The sequence below is a fragment of the Pteronotus mesoamericanus genome, unplaced genomic scaffold, assembly GCF_021234165.1.
Source record: "Pteronotus mesoamericanus isolate MK-2021 breed Mesoamerican mustached bat unplaced genomic scaffold, CSHL_Meso_final contig_33, whole genome shotgun sequence".
Lineage (NCBI taxonomy): Eukaryota > Metazoa > Chordata > Mammalia > Chiroptera > Mormoopidae > Pteronotus > Pteronotus mesoamericanus.
The window spans coordinates 4,695,699-4,723,142 of NW_026555135.1; the positions used below are offsets into that span (position 1 = coordinate 4,695,699).

Genomic DNA, 27,444 nt, shown 5'->3' on the forward strand with positions numbered 1-27,444 from the left:
ACTGCTCCTAGAGCCCTTGTGGAGGATTCCCCCACCCCTTACACCAGCATACTATAGACCTTACACATTTAATAGCAACGAGGAGAAAGGAGAATACCTATTTAAACTCTGTTTTCTATTTCTTTAGCCTGCGAATATTTTACCCTTGATTTTAGCTTGGCTTACTTTTTCGTATCATTCAGATCCTTTATTAAAATCTATGCAAAGCCTTCCCTTATGACTCTGTCTAAAGCAATAATTCTTCTGTCACTACCTTCTTACTCTGCTTCATAGGAAATTTCATAGCACATGAAGAAAGCAGCAAAGCAAAATAAAAATATGATTAAAATATATACCCATATAAAAGAGATAAGGAAAATATTATGAAGTATTTATAGCAGTTATCTTTAAGTGTTGAAATTATGGGTAACTATATATATATAGTTATATATATATATATGTATGTGTGTGTGTGTGTGTGTGTGTATATGCGCGCGCGCGCATATGTATCTCGGTACGTTCTAATTTTGCTACAATGGGTATATAATTTTATAGTAAGAATAAAGTTATCTTTAAAGAAAAAAATTATGGTGATAGCAATTTCAAAACAGGTATAATAAAAGAATGATGAGAGAGTCTAATTTCCCATCTAATTTCTCCCACCTGCATAGTGCCCAGGCTAAGATCCTGTTAGGTGTAGAACTTCGACAGACATGGATTTGGAGGCCACATCCTACTCAAGGCTAGTTTGGCCACTGGCCTTACCTCACGGCACACAGCTGCAATCTGGCCTTCATCCATGCAGGTTTCTGTAACCACATCTGTCAAAGAGCCTCCAGCCAAGTATTCCATGACAACCCACAGTTCATCTCCCACGAGGTAACTGTAGGAGTACAGATAAAGATAAAGGGTAAGAAGAAACAGAGTACATTGAGCCATCACACTGGATTTCAAAGACTAAGCACAGAGTGAACCGCATTTCCATCAGTTCCCGAAGAGTCCAGGTTTCTGTTTTCTGCAGAAAAGCAGAATCTGGGGGACAGAATTACTAACTTGATATCTCGTAAGGATTCACCCAGAGAAAACAAAGTGAATTGTGAAGTCCCAAAGGACAGTACTAAAGATCACTAGTTTGAAGATATGAAATATAAAATTATATTTCATCACAACACAAAGTAATCCCTCCTTAAATTAGACATGACTCCCACACAGAAGCACTAAAGCAGAGAGCACTCAACCATTTGACAAAGACAGGATTTGGAGTCCATGTTACCAATATTAGGGAAAGTTGCAAAACCTCCTTGACAGTTCTTTTAGATCTAAGACCATGAGACCAAGTACCGGGTCTTGTCTAACACTCTATCCCTAGAGTCCAGCACCAGCAGATGCCAATATTTACTGAATAAATCAATGGATAAAAGATAACTCTAAATATTAAAAGAAATAATGGCTATAAAAGCTATTTAAAAGCTGTGAAGTGTTATAAACACAGTCATTATGCTGATAATGATCTCCATTTTGAGTATTTCTGATTCCAGGAATGGAATGAATCCAGCAAGGGCTGCGGAGCCAAGGCCCCTTCTAGTAAGCCGGGGGCTGCCATTTAGCACTGTGTCCCTAAAAAATTTATGACTTTGACATGAGTTAGAACCCATAGATACACTGACAGATTGAATCACTCAGCCTTGTTATATGATTTAAAAAAAAGGTCACTTAGCCTGTCTGGTTAGTATCCTCAGCTATAGAATGAGACAAATAAAAACAAGGGTAGTCCAAGGCCCTATTGAGTTTTCTGCTAGCTTCAGACAGAAAAACTATTTGGATTGGCTGTGCTGTGTGGTATGTCACCTATCTTCGTCCTGCTATTGGGACTGCTGCTGGGCAGATAGGGACATTGCTAGAAAAAATACAAATGGTCTCAAGCAGAGGGTAAGGTTTGCATCTTATTCTCTTGACTATGAATTTAGTACTCCTTCCATAAGATTTTATATCCTTTATAATTAAAAGTTTTGTATTTTTTTAATTGCCATAAAGAATAAATATGAGAAATTAAGTCTTTTTTCAATAATCTCTCTTGAGAGAGAAGATCATGGGTACTTAGACCAAAAGAGAACTCAGGACTGGTAAAAAGCCCTCCACTGACATGACCCTATTTCCTCCCTGACCCAAAAACAGTAACAACAAAACATTTATGGCCTCTCTCCCAGCACATCCAAAAAACATCTGTCAATCTAGACTGACTGGGGGGAGATATACGAACATCCAAGAGACTATCTCCAGACACTTACAAAGCAGAGCCTATTTACCTGGGCACAGTTCTGAAGCAATGCAAATCCAGATTCAGGTTGTGCTGACCACTTTATAGCTACATACTGTGCCAAGGTGCCTTCAAAAATAGTATCTTTAGATAAAGCCTCAGAGCATCACATACTTGGAGAGGAACAAATATGGATGAAGTTCTCCTCTGGAATAACTCACAAAAATCACAGACTCTCAATTACAATACCCTCACTGAATGCTCAGGTTAAGGCCACCCACTTCTGTCCTCCCACAGAAGCTCCCACATACTTTTTCTCTACAGGATGGGGGAGCTTTTTGAGGGCAGGGACTGAGCTTTATTTTCTCCTAGTTCCACAGTTTATGCCTCTGGTGTATTATGGTATAATCAATAAATTTATAAATCTTCTAATCCCATTCCTGGAACACAAATTCCTTCAACAACATGGTCATGCATTTTACTACTGAGATACCTCCAGTGATGAGGAAGGAACTCACTATTTTATGGATTAGGTCATACCCTTATTGGAAAGCTTTCATTTTTATTTATCCTGAGCCCCTAATGGAAATAAATCTGGTATACTTATAGCCTTCAGTAGTTTTTCCAAGCTATATTCTCTGTTTAATAGTTCTTAAAAGAGATGAGAAGGTAGTAACTTTCAGAGGATTCTTCAGAGCTGGTCATGACTCACATCATAGACAATGCCACCGTAAAATGAGAAGGCTTTATTCTCTACAGCTATCAACATCATGTGTTGGAAAGGTCAAAGTCCAACTCCTTTGCTCTTTAAAGACACTGAAAGTTATCAATGTCTTGTATGTAGAACAAGAAATCTGGCAGAAATGAAATCTAGTTGGTCATACAATATAAATAGTAAAGGAATTAAAATCCAAAATGACCTTCACCTGTGTTCTCTGAAACTCAGGCAAGAAGCATTTTCTTTTTGCATATATGGGAGAAAAGCACATGACATGATGGAAAGGGAATGGATGTGGGAATATTCAAATCCAAAACCCTCATTAGCAAATGACTCACTGACTCACTGATCTTGGACTAGTTATTAACTTCTATGAACCTGTTTCTTAGATAATAAACCCTGCCTCACAAGTAAAGCAAACACAAATGCTAATTATAACCACTATTATTATGTTGAAGAACAGAAATCTGATGGGGTGGAACAGCAGCCTAAAAAAATCAAAATGGAATTTAATTATAACTAAAAAGTTCTACATTACCAGTTTAAGGCAAGCTCATGTTTTTTTTGGAAAAAAAAAGGATCAGAGATTTTAATTGACTACAAACTTACTAGGAGTCAATAATGAAACAGGCCTCCTTAAGAAAAAAAAATGAATGAAATCACTAGGTTGTGCTGCATTTAGAACAAAGGAGTCCCACTCTCTCCCATTATGGTCAAATCTTAAATAAAAATACTGAGTGTCACATTTTACAGAAGAATACAGGCAAACTAGAAGTTATTCAGGAGGGTGAACATGATGAGTAAAGATCTGGGATGCAGAATGATTTAAAGGCCTAGACGTTTGATGCAGGCAAATGGGCTGGAGGGTGTTCCCTGACGCAGGACACACAGTGCTACGACCACTGTTAGGAGCTACAGGGTGGTAGTGTTTGGCCTAATCCAGAAAGACCGTGCAGCAATCAGAGCTGTCTAGCAGTATGTAGGGTTGGAGGCATAGGGTTATAAGCATCATAAAAGATTCTTAAATGGAGGCAGTTCCAAGTGTTGGTGCTGCCTTTTCCTTTAACAACTCTACCATCTATCAGTCCCAAAGGCCCTATCTCTCTGACAGGACCTTTCCGTACCTGTCCAAGTAGTTCACAATATTTGGGTTCTTATTTTCCCTCATGACCAGGATCTCATTAATAATCAGTTCTTTCTTCGGCTGCTGCTGAAGGTTCATCTGCTTAATGGCCACCTGAAATCAAAGTGAATTCAATATGCAGTTAGAGTCACTCAGCATTTACTGAGCACTTGCTAAGTACTGGACCTTGAACACTAAGCAGAAAGAGATGAATAAGATATGGTCTTACCCTCGAAGAATTCACAATTTATTAACATAGACTGGTGGTACTCAGTACAAGGTCTCCAGACAGCAGTACCAACATCATCTGGAAACTTGTTGGAAATGAAAATTTCAGGACCTACCCGGATCTACTAATTCAGAAACTGTGTATTTTTAAAAACCCTCTAGGAAATTCTGATGTGCACCAGAGTTTGAGGGTCAAACTTGCCACTAAATAAAATATTTATATTAAAAAATACTTTTGAAAAATCACAATGTAAAAGTGATGTGCTATAACAAAAGTCCACACAAAGTGCTACATAAGCACAAAAAAAGGGCAAGGACTCTTCTAATCTGGCAATATAGAGACAGCCTTTAGAAAGGGGGAGGTGACTTTTTTTTTTGTCTTAGTTTCTTTTCATTTTAACTTATACACCAATGTTTCTTCATTTAAACACCCTAATTTGCAGGAGGTGACTTTTTTTAACTTGATATGAAAAGATAAGTCAGAGTTAACCAGGTTAAGAGAGAAGAAAAAAGAGGTAAGATCCCTATATTTTTTGTGTATGGAAAAAAAAAATCTTAATAGACTTTTTGTCAATAGAAATAACTCAGTTTCCACATAATACAAATATAAAGATATATGTTAGTTTCCAAGGCACTGTTGCATCCATCTCTTCACTGTCACATACTACTATCTAAGTATTCTCAAGTTTACTTCATTTAATCCTCAGAGATACCAAAAGTTCAGCACTACTATTGACCCCTTCTAACAGGTAAGGAAATGGTGATTCAGAAAGGATACGTGTTTTGCATACACAGCTATTCAGTCAGCAAAGTCAGGATTAGAACTCTCAAAAGTGATACCAGTATACGCTGCATACATGACCAGATTAATCTTCCCTCAAAGTACACATCCGATAACACTTCCCCTGCTAAAAAAACAAACAACGCCCCCCGCCCCCCCACAAATACAGATGGTTCCTGTTCGTGTAGAAATACTCCTCAGTCCAACATTCAAAGTTCTCATGAACTGACCCTATCCTACTTCCCACGGTATTTCTTCATATACTCCATGATCTGAGCTTCTCTCCATTTGCAATGTCTTGCATCATTTTCACACATTTAAAAGCTAATTGGAAAAAAACAAAACAAAATGAAAAACTACTTATACTTTGTGTCAAGATAAAAGAAACCTTATTCTCCAAACCAGATAGGCTTTTCCCTTCCTTAAAGCTCCGTAAGATCATACTTAACCTCTCTTATGAAACTTACCACATTCTGCCTTGTATGATGATTAGTTAGGATATATATATCTAGAAACTTGAGAGTTAATTTGAAAGCTCTGAATCCCTGGTGCCAAGCACAGGGCCTGACACATAGTCAACAAAGGTTTGGGGGAATGAAAAGGGAAGGAGAGATATTCAGTGGATTGTTAAGTATTTTATTTTTAAACCACAAAAGCATCAGCAATAGGCTACTCTACGCCTATTAGAGGTAGACTTTACATTATCTGCTGAACGCTTATTCCCAGAAGATAGTTTTTCTTTTTCTACTTAATAGACATGAACATGAATACCTAATAGAGAAACTAAATTAGTCTTTTCAGAAGTAGCAAAAAGTGTAAAGGATGAATAATTCAAAATTTCATTGGGGGAAAAAAAGAACCCTTACTCTTATTATTTCTTCAGGTCAGGTATGGACAATCTTCTAAAGAGATCCACTTCATCAATAAGAAGAGAAATAATTCGTTTAAACATTTTGATCACCTCCCTTCCATCTGCTTTAGAATAGGGTCTCCTATCAGGCTAGGCTTCTGGTCTGGCTGGCTGCAGCTTTCTACTAACAGCTAATAATCAGTTTTTCCTAATGTCTGAAGGGCAACACACTGATCTAAAGACATATTACATTACGTATAGTAAACCCTATAACACATGTTAAGATTTTCAGCGAAAGGAGTGCCTTTGGAGTTCCTCAGTCCATCCTGAAGGATGGAACAGTACTGACGGACCTCACAGAAGTCACTGCTGGCAGCAGAAAAGAAGAAGAAAGGCAGGCAGAGGATAACAGAGGCAATGGCAGGACATCAGGGATCCTTTTTAATAGCTACTGACTGTGGCCTAGGCTACATGCCCTTCATCTAATCAGATCCCTCATACTCAGGCCAGCAGAGAGCACTGCTATCACCAAAAAAGTACTGGACTTGGACTCTAAGGAACTAAGCTCTAGGGCTGAATCTTTCGCTTACTGACCTTGACCAATCACAAGCTCTCTAAGCCTCAGTCTCTTCATCAATACACGAAGGATAATAATACCAACCCTGATTCTCTACATCACAGGATTGTTCTGAGAACTAAATGAGATAGTGGCCAATGTGTTACTCATATATAAAAAGAAATTTAAATAACAAAGGCAACAATGAAAATGCTAATCATAGTAATAACTACATTTGGTAAGTACCTGGCACAGAGCAGCAAAAGTGACAATAACATCAATAGTAACAGCAAAACCAACCACTCTCCCACAACTAGTATTACTGAATGCCTACTGTGTACCAGGCACTATGTTAGGTGCTCTACTTACATTATTTCAGCAAAACCTAACAGCAAACCTACCAAGTAAAAACTGTTATCTGCATTTTCAGGTAAGGATTTCAAGAACATTGCCTGAAGTCATAATCAATGCCCATAGGTCCATATGACTCCAAAGCCTCTTCCAGTCTATTCTATTATACACATTCCCTCTAAAAAATGGACTTGAAAAATAATTGTTGCATCTGTAACTGGAAGACTTCCCAGCACTAACATGCTAATCTTCCTCTTGGTGACAGACAAGAGCTCTGTTCTTCCCTGCTGGATAGCCCCCAATAAGCACTCACTCACAAAGCCTAAGGGTATCTTGCCAACTCCACTAAAGATTTATATTCCCTGGGGCAGGAAATGAGGCCTTCCTGATCATACTACATTAGCCACCCTAATGGACTTGCTTCCATTCATAGTTTCATAACCACAGGCAGGCACATAGTGAAGTCAAGTTTCTGTTTCCTGTGGCCAGCTTCTCACACATGCAGCCTCCAAGCCTTCCAGGAATTGCCCACCATGAGCCTGCCTCCCATTAAGAGCTGTAAGGCCCAAGAGGCCAGAAACACAACAAGGGGCCCTGATGCCTAACCTTAGCTCTGCAGTGGCGTTGCAGCTCAGAAAACAAATGTTTAGCTTTTAAAATCAAAAGTTTCTAATCCAGTCCTTGTTAACCATACAACCCTAAGAAGTTATTTCAACTCCCTGAGCCCTGAAGTCCTCATCAGTAAAAAGAAAGTAATATTACTTTAATATTACTATTAATATATTAAGTAATATTAATAAAGTAATATTACTTACCTCATAGGGTTCTTTTTAGGATAGTTATAACCTCCTCTTTTCTATCTCCACCTCCAATTCACCATATTTAAAATTGGCGCAATGATACCATCCTTCCTTCCTCACCATTTTAACACAGCTTCCTGTCAGCACTCTAAGCCTTTTACATATACACAATGAAAAGTACATTTCGTATATGTATATATGATTTTGGGATGAGGAGTTCAAACCATTTTATTGAGGGCCTTGGGAAGGGTCAAAGGGCTAGGAGGACAATGAAACTTGAAGTCCTTGGCCCAGCTGGGATCTCCCCAGCTTCACAGCTTCCAAAAAGCCATTTATATATGATTTTAACATCTCAGTGCTTGCACAGCACTGAACTTTCACATAGTTCTTATTCTTAGCACAAGGTGTGGCATAAAGCAAATGTTCAGTAACTGCTATATGGAATAAATATGTACAAATAAAATGAATACATAATTCTTAAAGTTTATAAGGTATTTTCACATGCATTGCTTTACTGAATTCTTTCAACACTCTTGTGATGTTTATGCTGTCATGCACATTTTATAAATAAATTTCAGGCTCAGAGAGGTCAAATGACTTGCCCAAGGTTATATTAAGTAACTAAAGGTAAACATTTAGGTTGTTAAATTCTTACCTCAAAGAACAAAGAATAAATCCTTAACCATAATGATGATATTTTTAAAAAGTTGACTTACCCTCGATGGTGCCTCAATATTTGGTTTAGACATTTGCAAAAGACTCACAACAGCACAGTGAGATCTATCCTGCCCCTATTAACCATGACTTCTCCAGTGTTCCAGAGGATTTCAACCACCAAAAGTATATAAGCAGGTCCTAGTAGCCTTCCTCAGAGAAACCCAACTCTATTTTCATTGGAACAAGTGTAGTGCTCTCAATCTCTGAGCCCCAGCACTCTTTGAACTCTGAACTTTCCCAGGCAGCTCCCAGCCACAGTCCACCTGCGACCATTCCCACTCTGTATCTGAAGAGTAGAATGTAAGGAAACCCCAGATACTCTCTATTCCCTTCATGGCTTCCTTCTGCTGAGGGTAACATCCTGGGTCAGCAGGTCTTGGCAGTAAGGTCAGAGTCCTCTCAGCTTAACAAAATGAGAAAAACAAAGAGGTATTTCCAAATGAGGACTTTAATGCCTACTAGAATCCTGGGCACAGAGTATGCAAGATCAACTAGATTAGGAGTCAAGAGACATATGTTTAAATCTCTTCTGTACCAGATTTCTCTCCTAAGCACCAAATTTGCATACACAATTATTTACTTGGCAAAGATCTCTTAGGTAGTATCTAACTTCTTCAAACCTGTACCTCTACCTTTTTTCTTTCCCCCTGATTAGTATCACTAACTTGTGAGTCATCTTCACATTCAATCGTCAAATTTTGTCAAATCTACCTAAGTGCCTTTCAAATCCATTCACTTCCGCCCTTTATACTACGCTACCACCTTAGTCCAAAACATCATCTCTCCCTGTAAGAGTGACTCATGGGTTACTCTCTTATCTCCTCCCATCTGTTCTCCACACTGTAGCCACAGTAACTTTTTCCAAAATCTCTAAGTCTCTCTGTGTTACTTCTCTGTTTGGTTCTAGTGTGCTGTAGCAAGTGTCCTTACTGAGCCAAGAAGGGTTAAGTTTAACCAAAAATAAAAAGAAACAGTAGAGCTGAAGGAACAATAGCAGGTCTCATATACTCACCTCCTGTCCTGTGGCCACATCCATTGCAGTGTACACAGTGCCTGAAGCACTATCAACAGTTGGGAGAGAGGGACGAAAAAAAGAAAACATAGGTATTAGTGACGTGATATTTGTCAAATGCAGCTTTACATACAATCTGGCAATGTAAGTGTTAATAATAACAGCAACAAAAATAACCTTCCCCTCTCCCCTCTAGCCCCACCCCGACCTCATATTTGAGAGGCAGTATGTGGTAGCAAAAAGAATACAGGCTCTAGTGACAAAAAGATCTGAGTTCCAATATGGAACCTCTGCCTAGTATCTACCTAGATATACAGTCTTGAGCAAGTTATTCTCTAAGCTTCACTTTCCTCATTTGCAAAGTGAAGATAAGCATATAATCGTGTATAAGAGAACTTAAATCAATTAGTTCATAAAGCACTAGCCAAGTGCTAAAATAAAATAGGTCTTCAATATACAAGGTGGGGCAAAAACAGGTTTACAGTTGTTCAAACGGAAAATAACAGTTAATAAATAATACAAGAATAAACTTTTGTTTCATGAACTCACAACTGCAAACCTACTTTTGCCCCACCCTGTATACTAGTTTCCTGCTCTTGCTTCCTCATCTCCTCTGCTCCATCACTCTGGGCAAGTTGCTTTAACTTCTTGTGGCCTCAAACTTTTCATCTGTAAACCAGGTTGTAAGGTTAGATCTATGATTTTCAACTGTAGCTGCGGAGTGAGGGTGAAAAGGCCCTAAGGGAATTTTCAGAATGAGTGGGGAATGGCTTACTTACATTTTTAGCAAACAGGGATACAGACTTCTGGGGTAAGAGTAATGTTCTGTTTCTTAACCAGGGTACTGGTTACATGGGTGTGCTCACTTCACAAAAATTCATCAAGTTGTAAAATTATGTATGTTAGAGTCAATTGAAATTTACATTAAAAAACTATAACTACTAAAAAACTATAAAAACTTTAAGGAACTACAGTGAATAATCTAAAACAGTCTCAAGGTCCCCTTTCCACTTTGATACTATGACCCTTTAAAACAGTGTTTTTCAATTATTTATGCTCTCAAGAGGATATTTGAGTTTTATTTTGCAGTTTGTAGTTTTCACTTTTTGAAACAAAATATTAAATGTGCTTTCTCAAATACATATGCTCTCATAAAATCTGATGCTTCTACCCCATCCCCAAGGTATCCCCATTATATATACCTATGTACATGTATGTGTATATATACACATTCATACACAAAGAGAAGGACAGTGGGAGGGAGAGAAAGACATACTAGGAATAATGCTAGGAAAGTAATCATGTCCATCCTAAATAAGTAAAAATTTCATTTTATGCCTATAATCATAAACCCTGTATGTTTGTAGCTGATGACATGCAGCAGTATTTGTAACTTTATATGTCACATGTCAGACATATAAGATGCAATTTGAAGAAATCGAATTCCTTGTATTGCAAAAAGAAAGGAGGGGGGGGGGGAAAAGAAAAGAAAAGAAAAGAAAAAGAAAGAAAAGAAAGAAAAGAAAGAAAGAAAAAGGAAAGAAAAAGAAAAGAAAAGAAAAGAAAAAAGAAAAGAAAAGAAAAGAAAAGAAAGAAAAAAAAGAAAAGAAAAGAAATGCATTCTAGGCAAGCCTTGATATTATGCTTTTCAGGGAATGCAGGTCAATTCGTGGAGAAAAGTCACCTGTCAGTTAGTCTTGCAGCTAGAAATTATGGTCACCAGCTTCCAAGCCATTATTTTTTAGTTAGGACCCTAGCTACATGCCAAAAAAAACAAATGTGATCATAAGGTAAGGATTGGATTCTTTGCATTGGCAGCTAATTCCCCATTGACTGATCATATCATTTCCAGCCATCTTCTGTCATAAGACTGGTGTCTACCTTCCTATGCCTATTCTCCCTCTCCTACCAGATGCGCCATTCTTAAAAGGCATATATGCCCAGACCTTGGGGGATGAACACTTTGGGACTATGTCTCCACGATTATAGAAGTCTAGAAAGCTACTCAGGCCCACTGATTAGTACTTGATTATTTCTACCTGGAATAGACATATGATTAAACATGAATTCTAGGTCAAAGAAAAAATCTTCAGGTGTTAAAGGGAAGAACAAGCAAAAATTATAATAGCACTAATTCATCATATTTAATGTGGCATTTTTTTTTTAAGTCATGGAGGATGAAAGCATCAGCATAGGTGATTAATATTTCATTCCTCCCTTACACTAACAGATCTGCCAAATAAGCAAGGAAAACACACTTTGTAGATGTTGCCTTTTTATGGGTCTCAGACATCTGAATTTTTAAAAAATCAGAAATTTTGGAGGTGATAGTCCCTAAAACTACAAATTTTATCCCTTAAATTTATGGACAAAAAAACTGAAATCCAGAGACGGGACTTGACTTGCCCACACTTGCCCATCTTCCTGTTACTGTCTCAATAACTCAATGTAATTAACTAAAGGAAATGCCATCCCATCTTATTCTTAACTTATTCTCAACATGTTAACTACCTTATACCAGTTCAGACTCAAAGAAGCATGTCTGGTAGAAAAAGCATTCCACCAGGAAAAAATGAGATTCACTTAAGTCTAGCATCGTTTTAAGGATTAAACAACAGAGGCAAAGAACAGATGTAAGCTGTAGAATGCCATACAAATAGAACACCAGTATATTATACAATACTTTATCTTATTTTCAGAAGTTTTTGAATGCATAGGAAAAATTAAAACAGAAAATTTCAATGACTTCATTAGCAACAATGCTTTCATTCAACTAACACTGAGAGTTTTCTACAAGCCAGATATTTTTTTCAGTTTCTTTTTAATTATAGCTTTTTCTGTAGGTCTATAAAAATATCATTATTTTTCTTTTTCACACAGAAGTATAACTTACCTAAAGTAATTTGCACAAATCTTAAGTGAACAACTTGATGATTTTTTACCATGTGTACACCCATGTGTTCACTACCAACATCACCCCTGAAGGTTCTTTCATGCCCCTTCCGAATCAACATCCCCCTGCCAGACATAACAATTTTTCTGACTTCTATTAGTATATATTAGTTTTACCTGTTCTTGACCTTCATATAAATAAAATCATAGCGTATCTGCTCATTTATGCCTGGCTTCTTTTGCTCAAAATAATGATCAAACGCTTTTAAGACTTAGAGCACACAGTTGACCCTTTGAACAACACAGGGGTACTGACACCCTGCATAGTTGAAAATCTGTGTATCACTTTTGACTCCCTCAAAACTTAACTACTAATAGCCTACTATTGACTGGAAGTCTTACCAATAACATAGTCAATTAACACATATTTTGCCTGTTATATGTGTAATAAACTGTATTCTTACTATAGAATAAACTAGAGAAAAGAAAATGTTGTTAAGAAAATCATAAGGAAAATACATTTACCATATTTATCCAATAAATATGGTAAATGTATAAAAGAACCTGTATGGTTCAAACCTGTGTTGTCCAAGGGTCAACTGTATCGCAATGTCTTTGTTTATCTCCTTCCGTAGACATAAGGTCTTGAAGGCAGAGAGTATGTCTGATTTGCAGCTGTATTCCCAGTGTCTACCACATAATAGGATTCAATTAAGATTTGCTAAGTTCAGTACACTGAGGACAGCGTACAAGATGCAGAGAAGGAACCAGAGAGCAGAGGCGTGAATGCTGGCATCCAGCTAGAAAAGCAGGTCCCATTACACTAGCAGAAAGGTCTGCAGTTCTGAGTCTTCCATTTCACATTAGTGCTGGTAGATTTCAGCACCAGGTAAGTGGGGTTAATCTGGAAAAGCAGAGCTGTAATTTGGGAAGCAGGTTTTATGCTAAGAAAATAAATGGTTTTTCAATTCTCACTGCAGGGGTATTTTTAGCAGCATGGTTAACTAACAGCACATCTATCACATAAGCATAATTCTGCGAAACCTGAAGTCAGTCTAACATAACACCTTCAGATTGGTGAGGGATGAAATGGAGTAATAACAACAAAGTTTATGAAAGGCAAAACAAAAGCAAAATTCACATACACCAGTACACACAATTTAAGTCATTTCTCTAGGGAAAGAAAATGTCCCTACTAACCCTTGTCCAATCTTCTCAAACCGTGTATATTTCTTCTTAGGATCGCCCACACTCACTATGCTCCCTTTGAAAGAAACAGAGACCATGAATCATTTTTTTCCCAGGTCAAGATACAAAACAGGCCCAATGTTTCCCCAGCCCTATAGTTGGCAAAGGTACCTCCAATACCCAAGAACCATACTAAGGAGGTCCCTAGTTTTCCCCCATAAGTTCCATCCAAAAGTTTCATCTCCTTACCATTTCTAAACTCTCCTAAGGGCCATTTATTCATTTTTAAAATTCATTCATTTAATAAACAATTACTCGTTTAGTATGCTCACTTACTATGTGCCAAGTCCTATGGTGAGTGCTACAAAAAAGAGATAGATGAGACAGTTAAGACTGTCTCTGCTCTCAAGAGGCTCAATTTCATGGAGACAGACAAGCACAAAGTTCCATGAAAATATAATAATTAGTGTGCTAGATAGCAAGGGGGAACAGACTGGAAAGGCTTCAGACAGGAGGTGCTATCTGGACTGATTTTTTACAGGATAAATAGGAGTTAAAGAGAGAAAGCTGAGGAGGAGTTGCAGCAGGAAGTATGTCAAGTGCAAAGACACAGAGGGTGAGAGAGTTCACTGGGTTTCACAATTTGTATTCTAGAGATGGTGAAACAGAGGCCCGGAGAAGGGAAGATGCTTCCTCCCAAGGTCACAGAGCAAATTGGTGTCAGTGTCAGAGCTAAGATGAGGAGTCTTGTTTTCAGTTTCCCAGCCCAAAGTGCTTTCCACTATTACTAATTACTAAGATTTGGTACTTTTCATATACATTATCTCATTTGATTTATAAATGAGATAGGGATTAACATCTCTATTTAAAAGATAAGAAAAAAGAGGCCCAGAGAACAGTAAGAAATTGCCCAAGTCCCAACTCTGTGGCAGGGCTGGACCTTCAACCCAAGTGTCCTTAACTACCAGGGCAGTCTTCTTTCCATAACTCTATGTTCTAAATATTAATTTTTTTTAAAAAATCTAGTTCAGAGAAAAAGACTACATGTAGGAATAAATAGATGACTAGGAAAGTGGCTTCTCTCATTTCATTATTTCATAATGGCTTTGGGCAACATTTAAAAGAGTGAATTTCTTTTTAAAGTCAAACATAAATTATCAGGAAGAAATTGAAAGCTGCTAAACTAGAGATTCAGAAACCTCAGCTGTTGAAAGCAATGCCACCTGGCAGATTTGGTCAAATCGGTCTTATCAAAGCCTCCTTAGAAGTAGACATGTACAAAGATTAAATCAAAGACCTTGTCAAATGATTTTTTTCAAGCCCACAGACCAACATACACCTTCCTTCTAATATTAATTCTCTGCAGTTGACTGGAGCACAGAAACAAGCTACCCCAACAGACCTCCGATTTATGGCCATTAAAGAAGGTAAAATCTTAGCTTCCACCTGGGAGCAAGAGGAAGCATGCTCTATTCACAGGGGCACAAGTTGTGTTCTAACTTCAGCCCCAGCACTTTCTGTCTACGTGATTTTGGGCAAGGTATTTAGCATCCCTGAACCTCAAATCAGCCTTACTTGCAAAAAATGAGGATTATAATGTCTGTCTTCTCAAGGTTAATATGAGGTATAAATGAAAAAAATCATGAAAATATCTTGCTTGTCATTTGATACATAGTACAGGCCCATAAAACATTAGTTTTCTTTCCCTCTTTTCCTACAACCAAAATGGCAGGTCTGTCTTTTCCTAGGTCAATGGTAAACATACAAATGAAAAAAAAATCACCTTGGCTGATATGGCTTGGTGGACTGAGTGCTGGCCTGCCAACCAAAGGGTCACTGGTTCAATTCCCATTCAAGGCACATGCCTGGGTTGTGGGCCAGATCCCCAGTTGGAGGCGTGCAAAAGGCAACCACACAATGACGTTTTTCTCCCTCCCTTTCCCTCTTTCTAAAAATAAATAAGATCTTTAAAAATAAATTAACCACAGCACTTTTTCCCCACCAGGTATAGACAAGGCCTCAGTTTTTCTCAATACAACATTCCAGACTAGTCATTAGATAAAAGCTATTTATCATCTACACAACCCATGCCTAAGGGTGAGAGATGCCTAGATCTTGAAGTGACCTATCCACACTCTCTCTCTCACCACACTCACATCCTAATGTATCCAATCGGGGCTGGTGAGACAGAGGAGGTGAGTACAGGGGCAGGGTGAAGAGAAGCACAGCTTGTGGCTAAGGTATCAAGCATAGCTAGCCAGCCATACAGAGCAAGCCTAGACTGAGATCGTTAAAGCAACAAAATTCTATCTTTGTGCTCAACCAATCATACAGCAGAGGAAGGTTCAGAAAGCTACAAAGTGCTTACGTAATTTCTCCAAGATCTCTTCATCAGACATTTTAGGCTTCTTCTTCTGCTTCTCAGTATTCCGGGTCAGAGCATCTGGAGGAGCGGTATTACTCTCAGTAGGTGAAATGGGAGATGTAGCTACATCCCGAGTTGGGGTGACAGGAAGTGGTTCAATCACAGACCGTGTGTATACCTGCATTGTTGGTACAAGAATTTGGCAAGGCCAGCCTCTATTAGCATAGGGAAGCTTAGGAGCTTCTCTTAAATGTCTGTTAGAACATCCACAGAAGAACAAATCCCAACAAACTCATCCTTTCTCCTAGGTCAAAATCTGTGTTCCTCCTCTTCTGTGCCAGGCCCATCCTCTGCAGTTGAAATGGCCTTCCTTGATCTCAGTATACACAATAACGGTTAGTGAGCATCTGAACACTGAAGATATTCAATACAGGTTTCAACTCTCAACAGAAATGATTTAAAAGAGATTCTATCATTGGATGAGTATGTCCTTTATCTCAAAATTCTATTCTTTCCTAAGCTGATGTCATCTGATAAGTCAGTTGTTCACTGACGCTAAGTCAAGTAAAAGTCATGGGCCCATATTGTGCAAAGTGAGGCCAGAAAGACTGTGGCTATTCCAAAATGGAAGAACCTCCAAGGAAGTTAAATAAAAATCACTGCCAATATCAGACATGAAAATGCACTCCGGATGTCCAGCATATTAATAGCACTAACATATTTATCAACTCTCTTGGGTCTTTCAGTACCATCAATGATTTCTAAGAGGCTGAAGGCTGTGCATTTAATAGAGAAAAAAAGATCTGCAGCCAGCTCATTTGTTGCTTCCCAGGAGAATGGAATAATTTACATTAGTCCTGCACTAAGTAATTTTGTGTATCTTTCTGTCTGTGTAGAACAGACTAAGTAACGAGGGCTGGGTTGGTATAAACACCAATTATTTAGGGCACTTTTGGACTGTTTGCAAACCCAAGATAAATATGTATACTACTTATTGTTAAATAAAGTACCTTCCAATCAAGTTGAGTTAGTGATCTCACCAACTCCAAAATCTAATGACCATTACTAGAGTATTAAACCGCTAGACCTCAAGCTTCAACTTCCCTCTCCCTCTCCAAACTCTAATAAATCACAAGGCTGTCCACATCCCCAAAGACTCACAGATTTTGTGTGCTCTGGGCGTGGAGCAATCACTGGAGGTGGCGTAGCATCATCATCATCATCTTCATCTTCTGAAACTGGTGGCACGGCGGGGGTCTCAGACACAGTCTTCACATTCTGTACAGTGGAGAAAAAAAGCCAGATTCGTCAGGGCCAGCTGACGTGGAACTCCAGCTACCAGGATCAAAATCTTCCCACTTCTCCCCAAGGAAACCTCATCCTGACACACTTCTGAAACCCACATCAGCCTCTGAGCTCTACACCTTTGCATAGCCAGTCAGGAACTCAGTCGGTTTCTCTGTCTTTTAGTTATCCCATCCACTCAGTCCCTTTCTCCCATCCAAAGCTAACTGTAGACTGGGAAGCCAGCTTATAGCTTTTCTACTTGACTTCCCCAATCCAAACCCTGAAGTTCCTCTTATTCTATAAATTTTACTCTCCACACTGAACAGGTAATAAAATACAAAATGTAGTGAAGGGATCAAAAGTTTGGAATTTTACAAAGTTTATCATTATAATTCCTTACTCCTTTTTGATATGGTTAACAGAAGTCCAGACAGGCTCTTGCCTCTCCTTTTCCTTTCTTTACCAAAAAGTACTGCACACCCATTATGTCCTCAGATGCCCTTGCTTCAACCTGAAGATACAGAACATCATGAGCCCCATTTCTCAAGAGAACAATGAGCTTCTTCCTAGACTGGATACTTATCCATTACACTAAGCTTTGCCCTGTCCTGGAATGAACCTTATCAGCATGGCTAATTGGATCTGCTATAATCTAAGCAACTTGATTTTTGCAAGCAAACTGTGACAAAGCTGGGCCAAGAGTGGCGGGTTTAGGAGCAGGTCCCAGCAAAAATATCATAGCAGTACTGTTTAGAACACACTTCAACAGACAAATTAGCTCCAAAACATGGGATGTTTGATAAAGATTAAAGTATTACAGTATAGGACCAGAGAGGCAAAAGAGGTATGTTAATACAAATGTTTATAATTCAAGGGTTCCAGATATTTTCAGAGCACCTACTTTGTGCTCAGTAAGATACTGTGATGGATACCGTTCACATAAAGGTACAATGATGAAAAAGGTGATTCGTGTCCTGAAGTAGTTCATCATCTGATATAGGAGACAGAGGGTGAGGTCCCTTTCTGCCTACCATTTGGGGCTTCTAGACAGAGAACAGCAGAGAGTTAGAATGACAGGGGAGCCCTGACCAGTGTGGCTCAGTCAGTTGCATGTCTTCCGCAAACCGAAAGGTCACTGGTTCAGTTCCTAGTCAGGACACATGCCTGGGTTGTGGGTTCAGTCCCCCAAGGGGGCACATAGGAGAGGCAACGGATACCTGTTTCTTTCCCTCTCTTTCTCCCTTCTTTCCCCTCCCTCTAAAATATAAATTAAAAAAAAAAATAGAAGATAAGTGAATAACTTTACCTAGTCTAGAGCTAATGTTACAGTGTGGCAGATCGACCTTTACCACATTTGACATACTAAGGTAAGGGAAATGGGCAATCTCAGAGATTTTAACAGGACCTCTGATGCTGGACATAACTTAAAAACTGACAGTGCCACGCACATGTAAGCAAGTAGCCTTGGTGACCATAGGCAATCAATCTATTCTTTTGGTCTCAAGTCTCATCACTTGAGGAAGGTAGAGGAAAAGTAGTGCTACAATTATCACTTTCAGTTCTAAAATTCAATAGAGGTTCTTTCCCTGTCAAAACACTTATTTTGATATTTTTCTGCTCTGATTTTTTCTCCCCACTATTCCTCTCAACAAAATTTAACTAGGAATTAAGTTAACTCAGCAGCCTCTTCATCACTGGGTTGTGACCTCGGGGCACCCTGATGTATACTCTATAAAGACTACGTTTGTTTGCTCCCTAAAACTCTGTAGAGAAGGGAATTTCATCATCTTCCTTAGCAACACATTCTGTTTTCTAAGGTGATAGCTTTGGGCAATAGTATTAACAACTACCAGAATCAAGAGACATAAATTTTTGTCCCAAATTTTAATTTCTTATCCCTGTATCCTTGGGCAAGGCTGTCCTACTCTAAGCCCTAAGTTTCTCATCTCTAACGTGGAGACAATGAGAGCAGCCCACTGCCTGCCTCAGAAGGCCATTAGGAGGATGAAATAAAGTGAGTGTAAGAACATTTTGTAAATGGTGAGGAACTAGAAAGATGTAAGGGATCAATTAAATTATAATTATGTCTAAAAACTACAAACTTTTTTTTTAATCTTTATTGTATTTTTCTGTTACCATTTAATCCCTTTATGCTCACCTCCCCCCAGCAATCAGCATACTGTTGTCCATGTACGAGTCCTTTTTCCTTTTTGCTTAATTCCCCCTAACGTCTCCACCCCCACTAGCTGTCATCCTGCTCTCTACCTATGAGTTTGTCCCTATTTTCCTTGTTAATTCAGTTTGTTCATTATATTACATACAAGAGTAATAGCATATGATATTGGCCTTTCTCTAGCATATTTTACTCCAGGTCCATCTATACTGTCACGAAGGAAAAAATTTTCTTCTTTTTTATGGCTGAGCAGTATTTCACTGTATAAGTGACCCATGGTTGTTTTACCCACTCATTTACTGATGGACACTTGGGCTGCTTCCATATCTTCACAACTGTAAATAATGCTGCAATGAACATTGGTGCTTACGTTCTTTTGAATTAGTGTTTTGGGTTTCTTGGGACATATTCCCAGAAGTGGAATTGCTGGGTCAAAAGGCAGATCCATATTTGATTTTTTGAGGCATCTCCATATTGATTTCCACAGTGGCTGCACCAATCTGCATTCTGACCAACAGTGTAAAAGGGTTCCCCTTTCTTCATATCCTCACCAGCACTTGTTTATTGGTTTATTGATGATAGTCATTCTGACAGGTGTGAAATGATATCTGATTGTGGTTTTAACTTGCATTTCTTTGATGATTAGTGATTTTCAGCATCTTTTCATAAGTCTATTGGCCATCTGTATGTCCTCCTTGAAGAAGTGTCTATTCATGTCTTTTGCCCATTTTTTAACTGGGTTGTTTGGTTTTTGGTGGTAAGTTTTGGCAGTGTAAATTTTGGGTATTAACCCCTTATCAGATGTAGCAGCAAATATGCTCTCCCATTCTATGGGCTGTCTTTTTATTTTGTTGATGATTTTCTTTACTGTGCAATAACTTTTTAGTTTGATGTAGTCCCATTTATTTATTTTTTTTCTTTTGTTTCCCTTGCCTGGGAAGACATATATCATAAAAAAATTTCTACAAGTAATGTCTACAATTTTGCTGCCTATGTTTTCTTCTAGGATTTTTATGGTTTTGAGTCTAACATTTGAGTCTTTGATCCTTTTTGAATTTATTCTTGTGTGTGCTGTAAGAAGGTGGTCTAGTTTCATTTTCCTGCACATATCTGTCCAATTTTCCCAACATCATTAAATAAACTATCTTTAGCCCATTGTATGTGCCTGCTTCCTCTGCTGAATATTAATTGATTATGAAGGTGTGGGTTTATTTCTGGGCTCTATTCTGTTCCACTGATCTATGTGTCTGTTTTTACGCCAGTACCATGCTGTTTTGATTACCATGGCCTTATAGTACAGTTTGCTATTAGATAGGGTGATTCCTCCAACTTTGTTCTTCTTTCTCAGGATCACTGTTGCTATGCAGGGCCTTTTGTGGTTCCATATAAATTTTTGAAATATTTGTTCTAGTCCTGTGAAATGTGTCATTGGAATCTTGATAGGAATTACACTGAATCTGTAGATTGCTTTGGGTAGTATGGACATTTTAATGACATTAATTCTTCTTATCCATGAACACTGTATGTGCTTCCACTTACTTGAATCTTCTTCAATTTTTTTCTTTAATATCTTATAATTTCATGAGTACAGGTCTTTTACATCTTTGGTTATGTTTATTCCTACGCATTTTATTCTTTTTGAAGCAACTGTGAATGGGATTTTCTTGATTTCCTTTTCTATTAGTTCATTATTGGCATATAAAAATGCAACTGATTTCTGGATATTAATTTCATATCCTGCTACTTTGCTGAAATCATTTATCAATCCTAGTAGTTTCTTGGTGGAATCTTTGGGGTTCTCTATGTACTATATCATGTCATCTGCAAGTAAAGTAATAACCACAAACTTCTGTTGTTAAAAAAGCCAGTGACTTCAACTCATTGATTAATTTACTGGGTACCAGGCTCTATTCTACAGTTTGGGGCTATATTAAAGAACAAAATTAAGTCCCTAATCCATGGCTTACATTTTAGAAGAAGAAACAGTCCAAGTTAACCAACAGGTCAGGCAGTAGTAATAAGATAAACTATGAGAGTAGAAACTGGTTGGCAGTAGGGAACTATTACTTGAGGCAGAATACTCATGGAAAGGCCTCTCTAATGAGAAGTCATATAAGCAGGGGCCTGAATGAACTGAGAGAGCAAGCCATGGGACTCACCGGGAAAAAGAATATTCCTGGTAAATGGAAGAGTCCAATGATTTAAATAAATTTTTAGAGTTGTGCAATCATCACAATAATCTAGTTTTTTTTATTTGTTTGTTTGTAACATTACAGAATAATCCAACTGGACCATTTGGGGAAACTTCCCTTTTTTGTCTTTAGAATTTAGGCTGGTCAGATCCAGAGAAGAATCTTCTAATTTCCTGCTTTAAAAATAAAAATCTGACTACTAGTATTATAGGAGTCTAGTAAGGGGAGGGAGTGAGCATTCAGTATGCATGTATTCACTTAATTACCTATTTTTGATATGCTACTTTCATATTTAACTGTGCCTGACATCCTAGCCAGAAATCCTCAGTTTTATCTTCTCTAGAAAATAGACCTCCAGTTGTCTTCTAGGGAAGCGCAACCATTCAGTGGTATAGAGTGAGGGAAGAGATTTAGGGATCTAACTGCATCTTACATAATTTTAATTGCATCTGTTGTTACGACCCTTCCATTCCACTCCACTTCATCTCCAATTTCAGAAGTGCTACCAATTCCTGAGCTTTTTCGGGACTCAGCCGCGTAGATATACAGATCAGCTTTGCCCACTATCAGCTTTGGATTCAGCCTTGAATCAGTTACTGCTTATCTATCTGTCCTTGTCTCCTATTTTGTTGTGCTTGCCTCTTTGCCTGTTCCCTCCGTCCTTCTGGGGTAGGGAGACTATTCCTTCATTAGAGTTCTAGTGAGATTTCAAGACATAGATGTCTATGTTCAATCTGACATGTCTACCAGGCATTCCTGAGGAATGTTTACTTTAACTCCATTTATTTCTATATTATTTAAAATATATAATGAGAATTGACTGATTTTACATAAAATTTAAATTTTTTTCCTTTTTAAAAAGCTGCTTAATTGAAGTATTACTTACATACAATAAAATTCACCCATATAATTTCAATGGTTTTATTAATTTTATAAATTTATGCAACAATCACCACAATCTAGTTTCAAAACATTCCTGTCACTGCAGGTCATTCACACTCCCATGCCCAGCTCTAGGGAACCATGGATCTCTTTCTGTCTGTATAAATTTACTTTTCCTAGACATTTTACATAAACTGACTCATGCAACATATAGTCTTCCATGTCTAGCTTTTTTCACTTAGCATAAAGTTTGTGAGGTTTACCCATATTGTGACATTAGCAATACTTCATTCCTTTTTATGTCTGAATAACTCTCCATTGTATTGATATAATACTTTGTTTTTAATCCATTAGGGCATTTGCGTTGTTTCCACTTTTGGGCTATTATGCTCATATGACCATTCATGTATAAGTTGTTGTGTGAATGCATGTTTTCATTTCCACTGGACATATACTGTATTTTGCCATGTATAATGCACACTTTTTTGCCAAGATTTTTGAGGGAAAAATAAGGATGTGTGTTATACATGGGCAGTACTAGAATGTGGGTGCGCATTACACATGGCAAAATACAGTGCCTAGGAGTGGAATTGCTAGGTCATGTGATAACTCTATGCTTATCCTTTTGAGGAACTGTCAGACTGTTTTCCACATAGACCACACCATTTTACACTCCCACCATCAACTGTGAGGGTTCCAATTTCTTCCTTTGATTATTTTTTCACTCTAGTGCCTTGGTTCTATAATTCTTTTTGAAGCTCCTTGCTTTAATTCCCTGTGTCTCTTATTCTCTACTTTCTATCTGTTTTTATCATTTATATAATTGATTCACCCTTTTCGTGTATTTGGCTTTTAATATTTGTGAATTTATTTAATAACATTTTTAATTTCTAAGAATTCTTTATATTCAAAAATGTTAGTTTAGACTAAAATGAACATTCAATTATATCAATCTCATATTTTAAATATTCCTTTAATATTTTAAATATTAAAATATTAGCCCCAGGGCAAAGTCTTAGTCCTGAAATGATGGATTCTTAACTTGGCTTGTGTTCATGCTACCTCAGGCTGGAAAGCATTGCCCTCTTCTCTGCCTGGTATCATTACCTATGTTTACCTGATACCATATCATAAATCCTTATTTATGTGTCCTGATTCCTCACTAATTTATGAAATTAAGAGCAAAAACTTTACCAGTATTTGAATCCTTAGCCTATCAACACAGTAGTTGTTCATTTCATAAATGAGAATTCAGGCACTAAATGGCACACAACCTCAGATCTCAGACCAATGCCACAAATAACAGAATTTTAGAGCCAGAAGGCCCTTAAAGATCATGTTTGTTAAATGAACAAATCATTAGGGCCCAACAAATATGATCCCCATTGTACATTATTTATAACTCTCTTATAGTACTTATCCCTTTAATCTGTTGTAAAATTATCCCTCAAGGGCTGAGATAGTGCACATTCACTTCTGTATCACCAATACCTGGGCACAAAGAAGGTTTTACGTAAATATTTATAGTTTGAAGGAATAAATGAATGACCAGGAGAACTGAATTTTGTATTGGTTTCTATTATTAACTCATTCAAGGGTAGGGAACAAGTCACTTAATCTCTCTTAGTCTCAATTTCTTAACCCATGTTACAGGAGATAACAACTCTGTATAATTAAATCACATGAAATGATCTGTATGAAACTAATATGATAAGTAATGACACCCACCACAATACAAACCATATCCCTCATGTAAAACTAGTAAGGAAATACAGAGTACTAAGCCACAGGGACAAATGTTCTGAATTGAGAGGAAAAAAATGTCCTTGACAGCCTGAATGGTTTTAATTGTAGATACTAAACCAGTACAGGTTTTTACCAAGCAGGTGTCATCCTCTCTGCCATATGGCATGAGCCCCAGGGCTCCTCCTCCTCACTAACGAACAACATAGCTATGGTTTTACTGCAGTCTCCTTTATAAGACCTCTCTGACACCTTCTTTCTTAGTTCCCTGCCAGAGTGGAAAGAATCCTAGACTTGCACCCTGAAGACCCTAGTTCTAATCTAGTTCTGCCACAATAGCTAATTATGAATCTCCAGGAAACTCTGTTTTTCTACCTGTGAAATGGGAATGATAATACTTTCTTTACAAGGTAATTGTGAGGACTAATTATGTATATGCATATTTAAATGTAAAATAATATCAATATATATATTTATTAGCACAGTGCCTGGCACATATTAGCCACACAATACATGAAAGTTGTCACTCCCCCTATAAAAGCATAAACATATTTAAGCTACAAAGCACAGCTCAGCTTTCTTCAATGATTTACACTACTCAATAGTGGTAAGAACCTCCCAAAGATATTAACATTTGCAAATTCTTCCTTACCTTTTAATTATACTCATATATCCTCCAGTTGATGAAAGAATAAATCAGAGGAAAGCAACGAAGACTGGGACTCTAATACCTATTGCCTTTAACCCTTCTCAATTTCAGTTTCATCAACTATAAAACAAAAACAATAACCCCCCTCATTAAATTCCCATGAGGATTAAAAGAAATAATAAGAAAGGACCAAGTATGCTTTCAGGCACTGGACCTGTGAACATATTTTATAACTGATAACAGTATAAATGACTCAGAGTAAACAAATCTGCATTGCCGGAAGCATGGCTCAAAGTATTTTCATGGTGACTCAGTACTGTGTTAGGACTTACTACCTTCCTGCTTAAAATTCTTTAATAGCTTCTCATTACCTTTAAGATAAAGTTAAAACTCCTACATGATCTGACCTGTTTACCACTCCTCCTTGTTCCCCACTTCTAGTTCCTTCACACTTCACATTCCAGTCATAACAAAGCATTCACAGTTTCCTGTACAAGCATACCATGCAAACCCCCTTGTCTTGGCACATGCTATTTATTCTGTCTCTGTCTGGAATACACTCATCTCTTCTTAATTCTTACCCTAGATAACTAATTCACTCAGCTCAGACTCCATCATCGAGAAACTTTCTCTTATACATCCAACTTTCCATTCAGGAGGTAGTTGCCTGGCAGATGCCATGAATACAGCAATGAACAAGTCAGACCTGGCTCTGGCCTTGCGAACCTTTAGCACAGCTCCCTCAGACTGCTTGTTGTTGCTTTCATGTCAATCACAAGACTAGGAAATTATTAGGAATTAGGACAGTATCTGATTCATCCCTATACTGCTACTTTTCCACAGGACCTGGCACAGAGTAGGGGTTTTGCAAATGTTTAGTAAATTAAGATGACACAACTACCTTTGTACAAGAGATAAATCAGGTGTAAAGAATAGCAGTATACTCTTATATATATATCACAGCTTACTATTTAAAGACCCTTTCAAATACATCCACATATTTTATTTGCTCTGGAAAACAGAACTTTTAAGTTGAAAGACGCAGAGGGATAGTTGAAGTCATCCGGTTTTGCTTTCCACCCTTCACGTGACAGGGCATTCACTGCAACTTCAGAGGACATCTTAAATGAACAGAATATGCTCGCTTCAACAATGAGTCCTAATCCTGGTTTTGTATACCCAACCAACCAAGGAGAGGGAATTATCCTCCAAATTCAGATTTTCAAAGACTTGTTCAGGTAGAATAAAGTGAATCAAGCTCAGAAAAACAACTGGCTTTCCAAGATTCAAAGCTGCAAATGAAAAACTGAGCCTAAAAGCCAGTTCTTCTGGTTGCAAGGTTAGGATTTCCAGAACATTAAAAAATTAAAGCTGAAAGGGATAACTACTATTTACTAAGTCTGATTCCTTTGCAAATTTCTACATAGATAGGGACTCTACGGCCCACGGTGTGGGAGTAACCAAGGTTGAGTGCCTCCCAGCCCTGGCTCTGCATCTTCCACATTGTCTTTGACCCCTAACCACTATACTAGCCCATGTCAGAATAGAGGAAATAAAGACTTACCAAAGTGTTAGAAGAATTATAATCCTCAGCTAATTTATCTGCAAAGGAAAAAAGATCAGGGACACAGTCAGTAAACAATTACAGTCAATCTGTTCTAGAGAGCCAAGGAAGCCTATCCAGTCAAGCATTTCACAGGCTCAGAAAATAACAGTATTACTGGTACTATGGTACCATGCTAAGCACATTAATACACATTACCTCCTTTAATCCTCACTACAGTTCTGAGTAATATTATAGAGTTTACTCTTATAGATTTGGAAACTGAGGTTCAGAGATGATAAGAAATTTGCCCAGGGTACACACAGGTTGAAGAGGAGTCAAGATTTGAATCCTGGTCAACCTCTAAATACTATGCTAGAACTGTATCCACATCACAGGCTTGAATAGTCAAGGAAATTCCCTGCAATCTAAAAGAAAAGGAAATAATTCATGGCTGGTACTGTCCTGAGCCATGCATGACAAATTTTGACCAGCCTGCAGTTCCAGCTTTTAGAAAAGATCCTCTACATTCATGTGTATTTCCCACAGGGAGAGAAAGGCTAAGGCTTAGGAAAAGAGAGGCATTAATCATGTCAAGTCTAATTAAAGGCAGGATCTTGTTTCTAATAATAGATTCAAGCTCCCTCAATGAGGTAATCACCATATTTCATTGATTCTCAGATGCACATTTTTTCACATTAACATCTCTGAAACAGAGAAGTGTCCTACATTCAAAGGCATTTCATGTTTTAATTGGCAACCTTTTTTCTTTAGTGGTATATAAAATAATGATGCATCTTACAATCAGTGATATCTTAAGACTTAATGAAATATGAAACATTCAATGGAGATTTTAGCCAGAAAACAAGTTTAAAGACCAAGGATAGTGTTTGGTTTTATTCTTTAATTCCTAAAGATCCAAGAAGAAAGTGACTTTGCTGGTTCACCCCCAATGGAACTGAGGAGAAATATTTTACCAAATGCAACATATTCCTCACCAAAAACCAAGCCCTGAGAATGTCTAAGATCCCAATTCCATTACATAAGAATGTGCCAGGTGCAGCCTCTTTGGTCCTATGACACATAATGAACCCACAAGCTATGACACAATGTTCTTAAAACAAACCCTGAATAGCCAGCTGTAGTCTGGAGAAATCA

General features: G+C 37.8%; 1 protein-coding gene across 3 annotated transcripts in view; it reads right to left on the reverse strand.

Annotated features, from left to right (window-relative positions):
* PAK1 (p21 (RAC1) activated kinase 1) overlaps positions 1–27,444 on the reverse strand; it is a 142,082-nt gene that overhangs the window by 14,892 nt on the left and 99,746 nt on the right. For all 3 annotated transcript variants that reach the window (XM_054576310.1, XM_054576311.1, XM_054576309.1), the window contains exons 5-11: positions 26,308–26,345; positions 16,979–17,095; positions 15,821–15,995; positions 13,465–13,528; positions 9,373–9,421; positions 4,079–4,191; positions 745–862 (exon numbers count right to left, since the gene is read on the reverse strand). In XM_054576310.1, the coding sequence (XP_054432285.1) occupies positions 745–862; positions 4,079–4,191; positions 9,373–9,421; positions 13,465–13,528; positions 15,821–15,995; positions 16,979–17,095; positions 26,308–26,345 (674 nt within the window). The remainder of the gene's footprint in view (positions 1–744; positions 863–4,078; positions 4,192–9,372; positions 9,422–13,464; positions 13,529–15,820; positions 15,996–16,978; positions 17,096–26,307; positions 26,346–27,444) is intronic.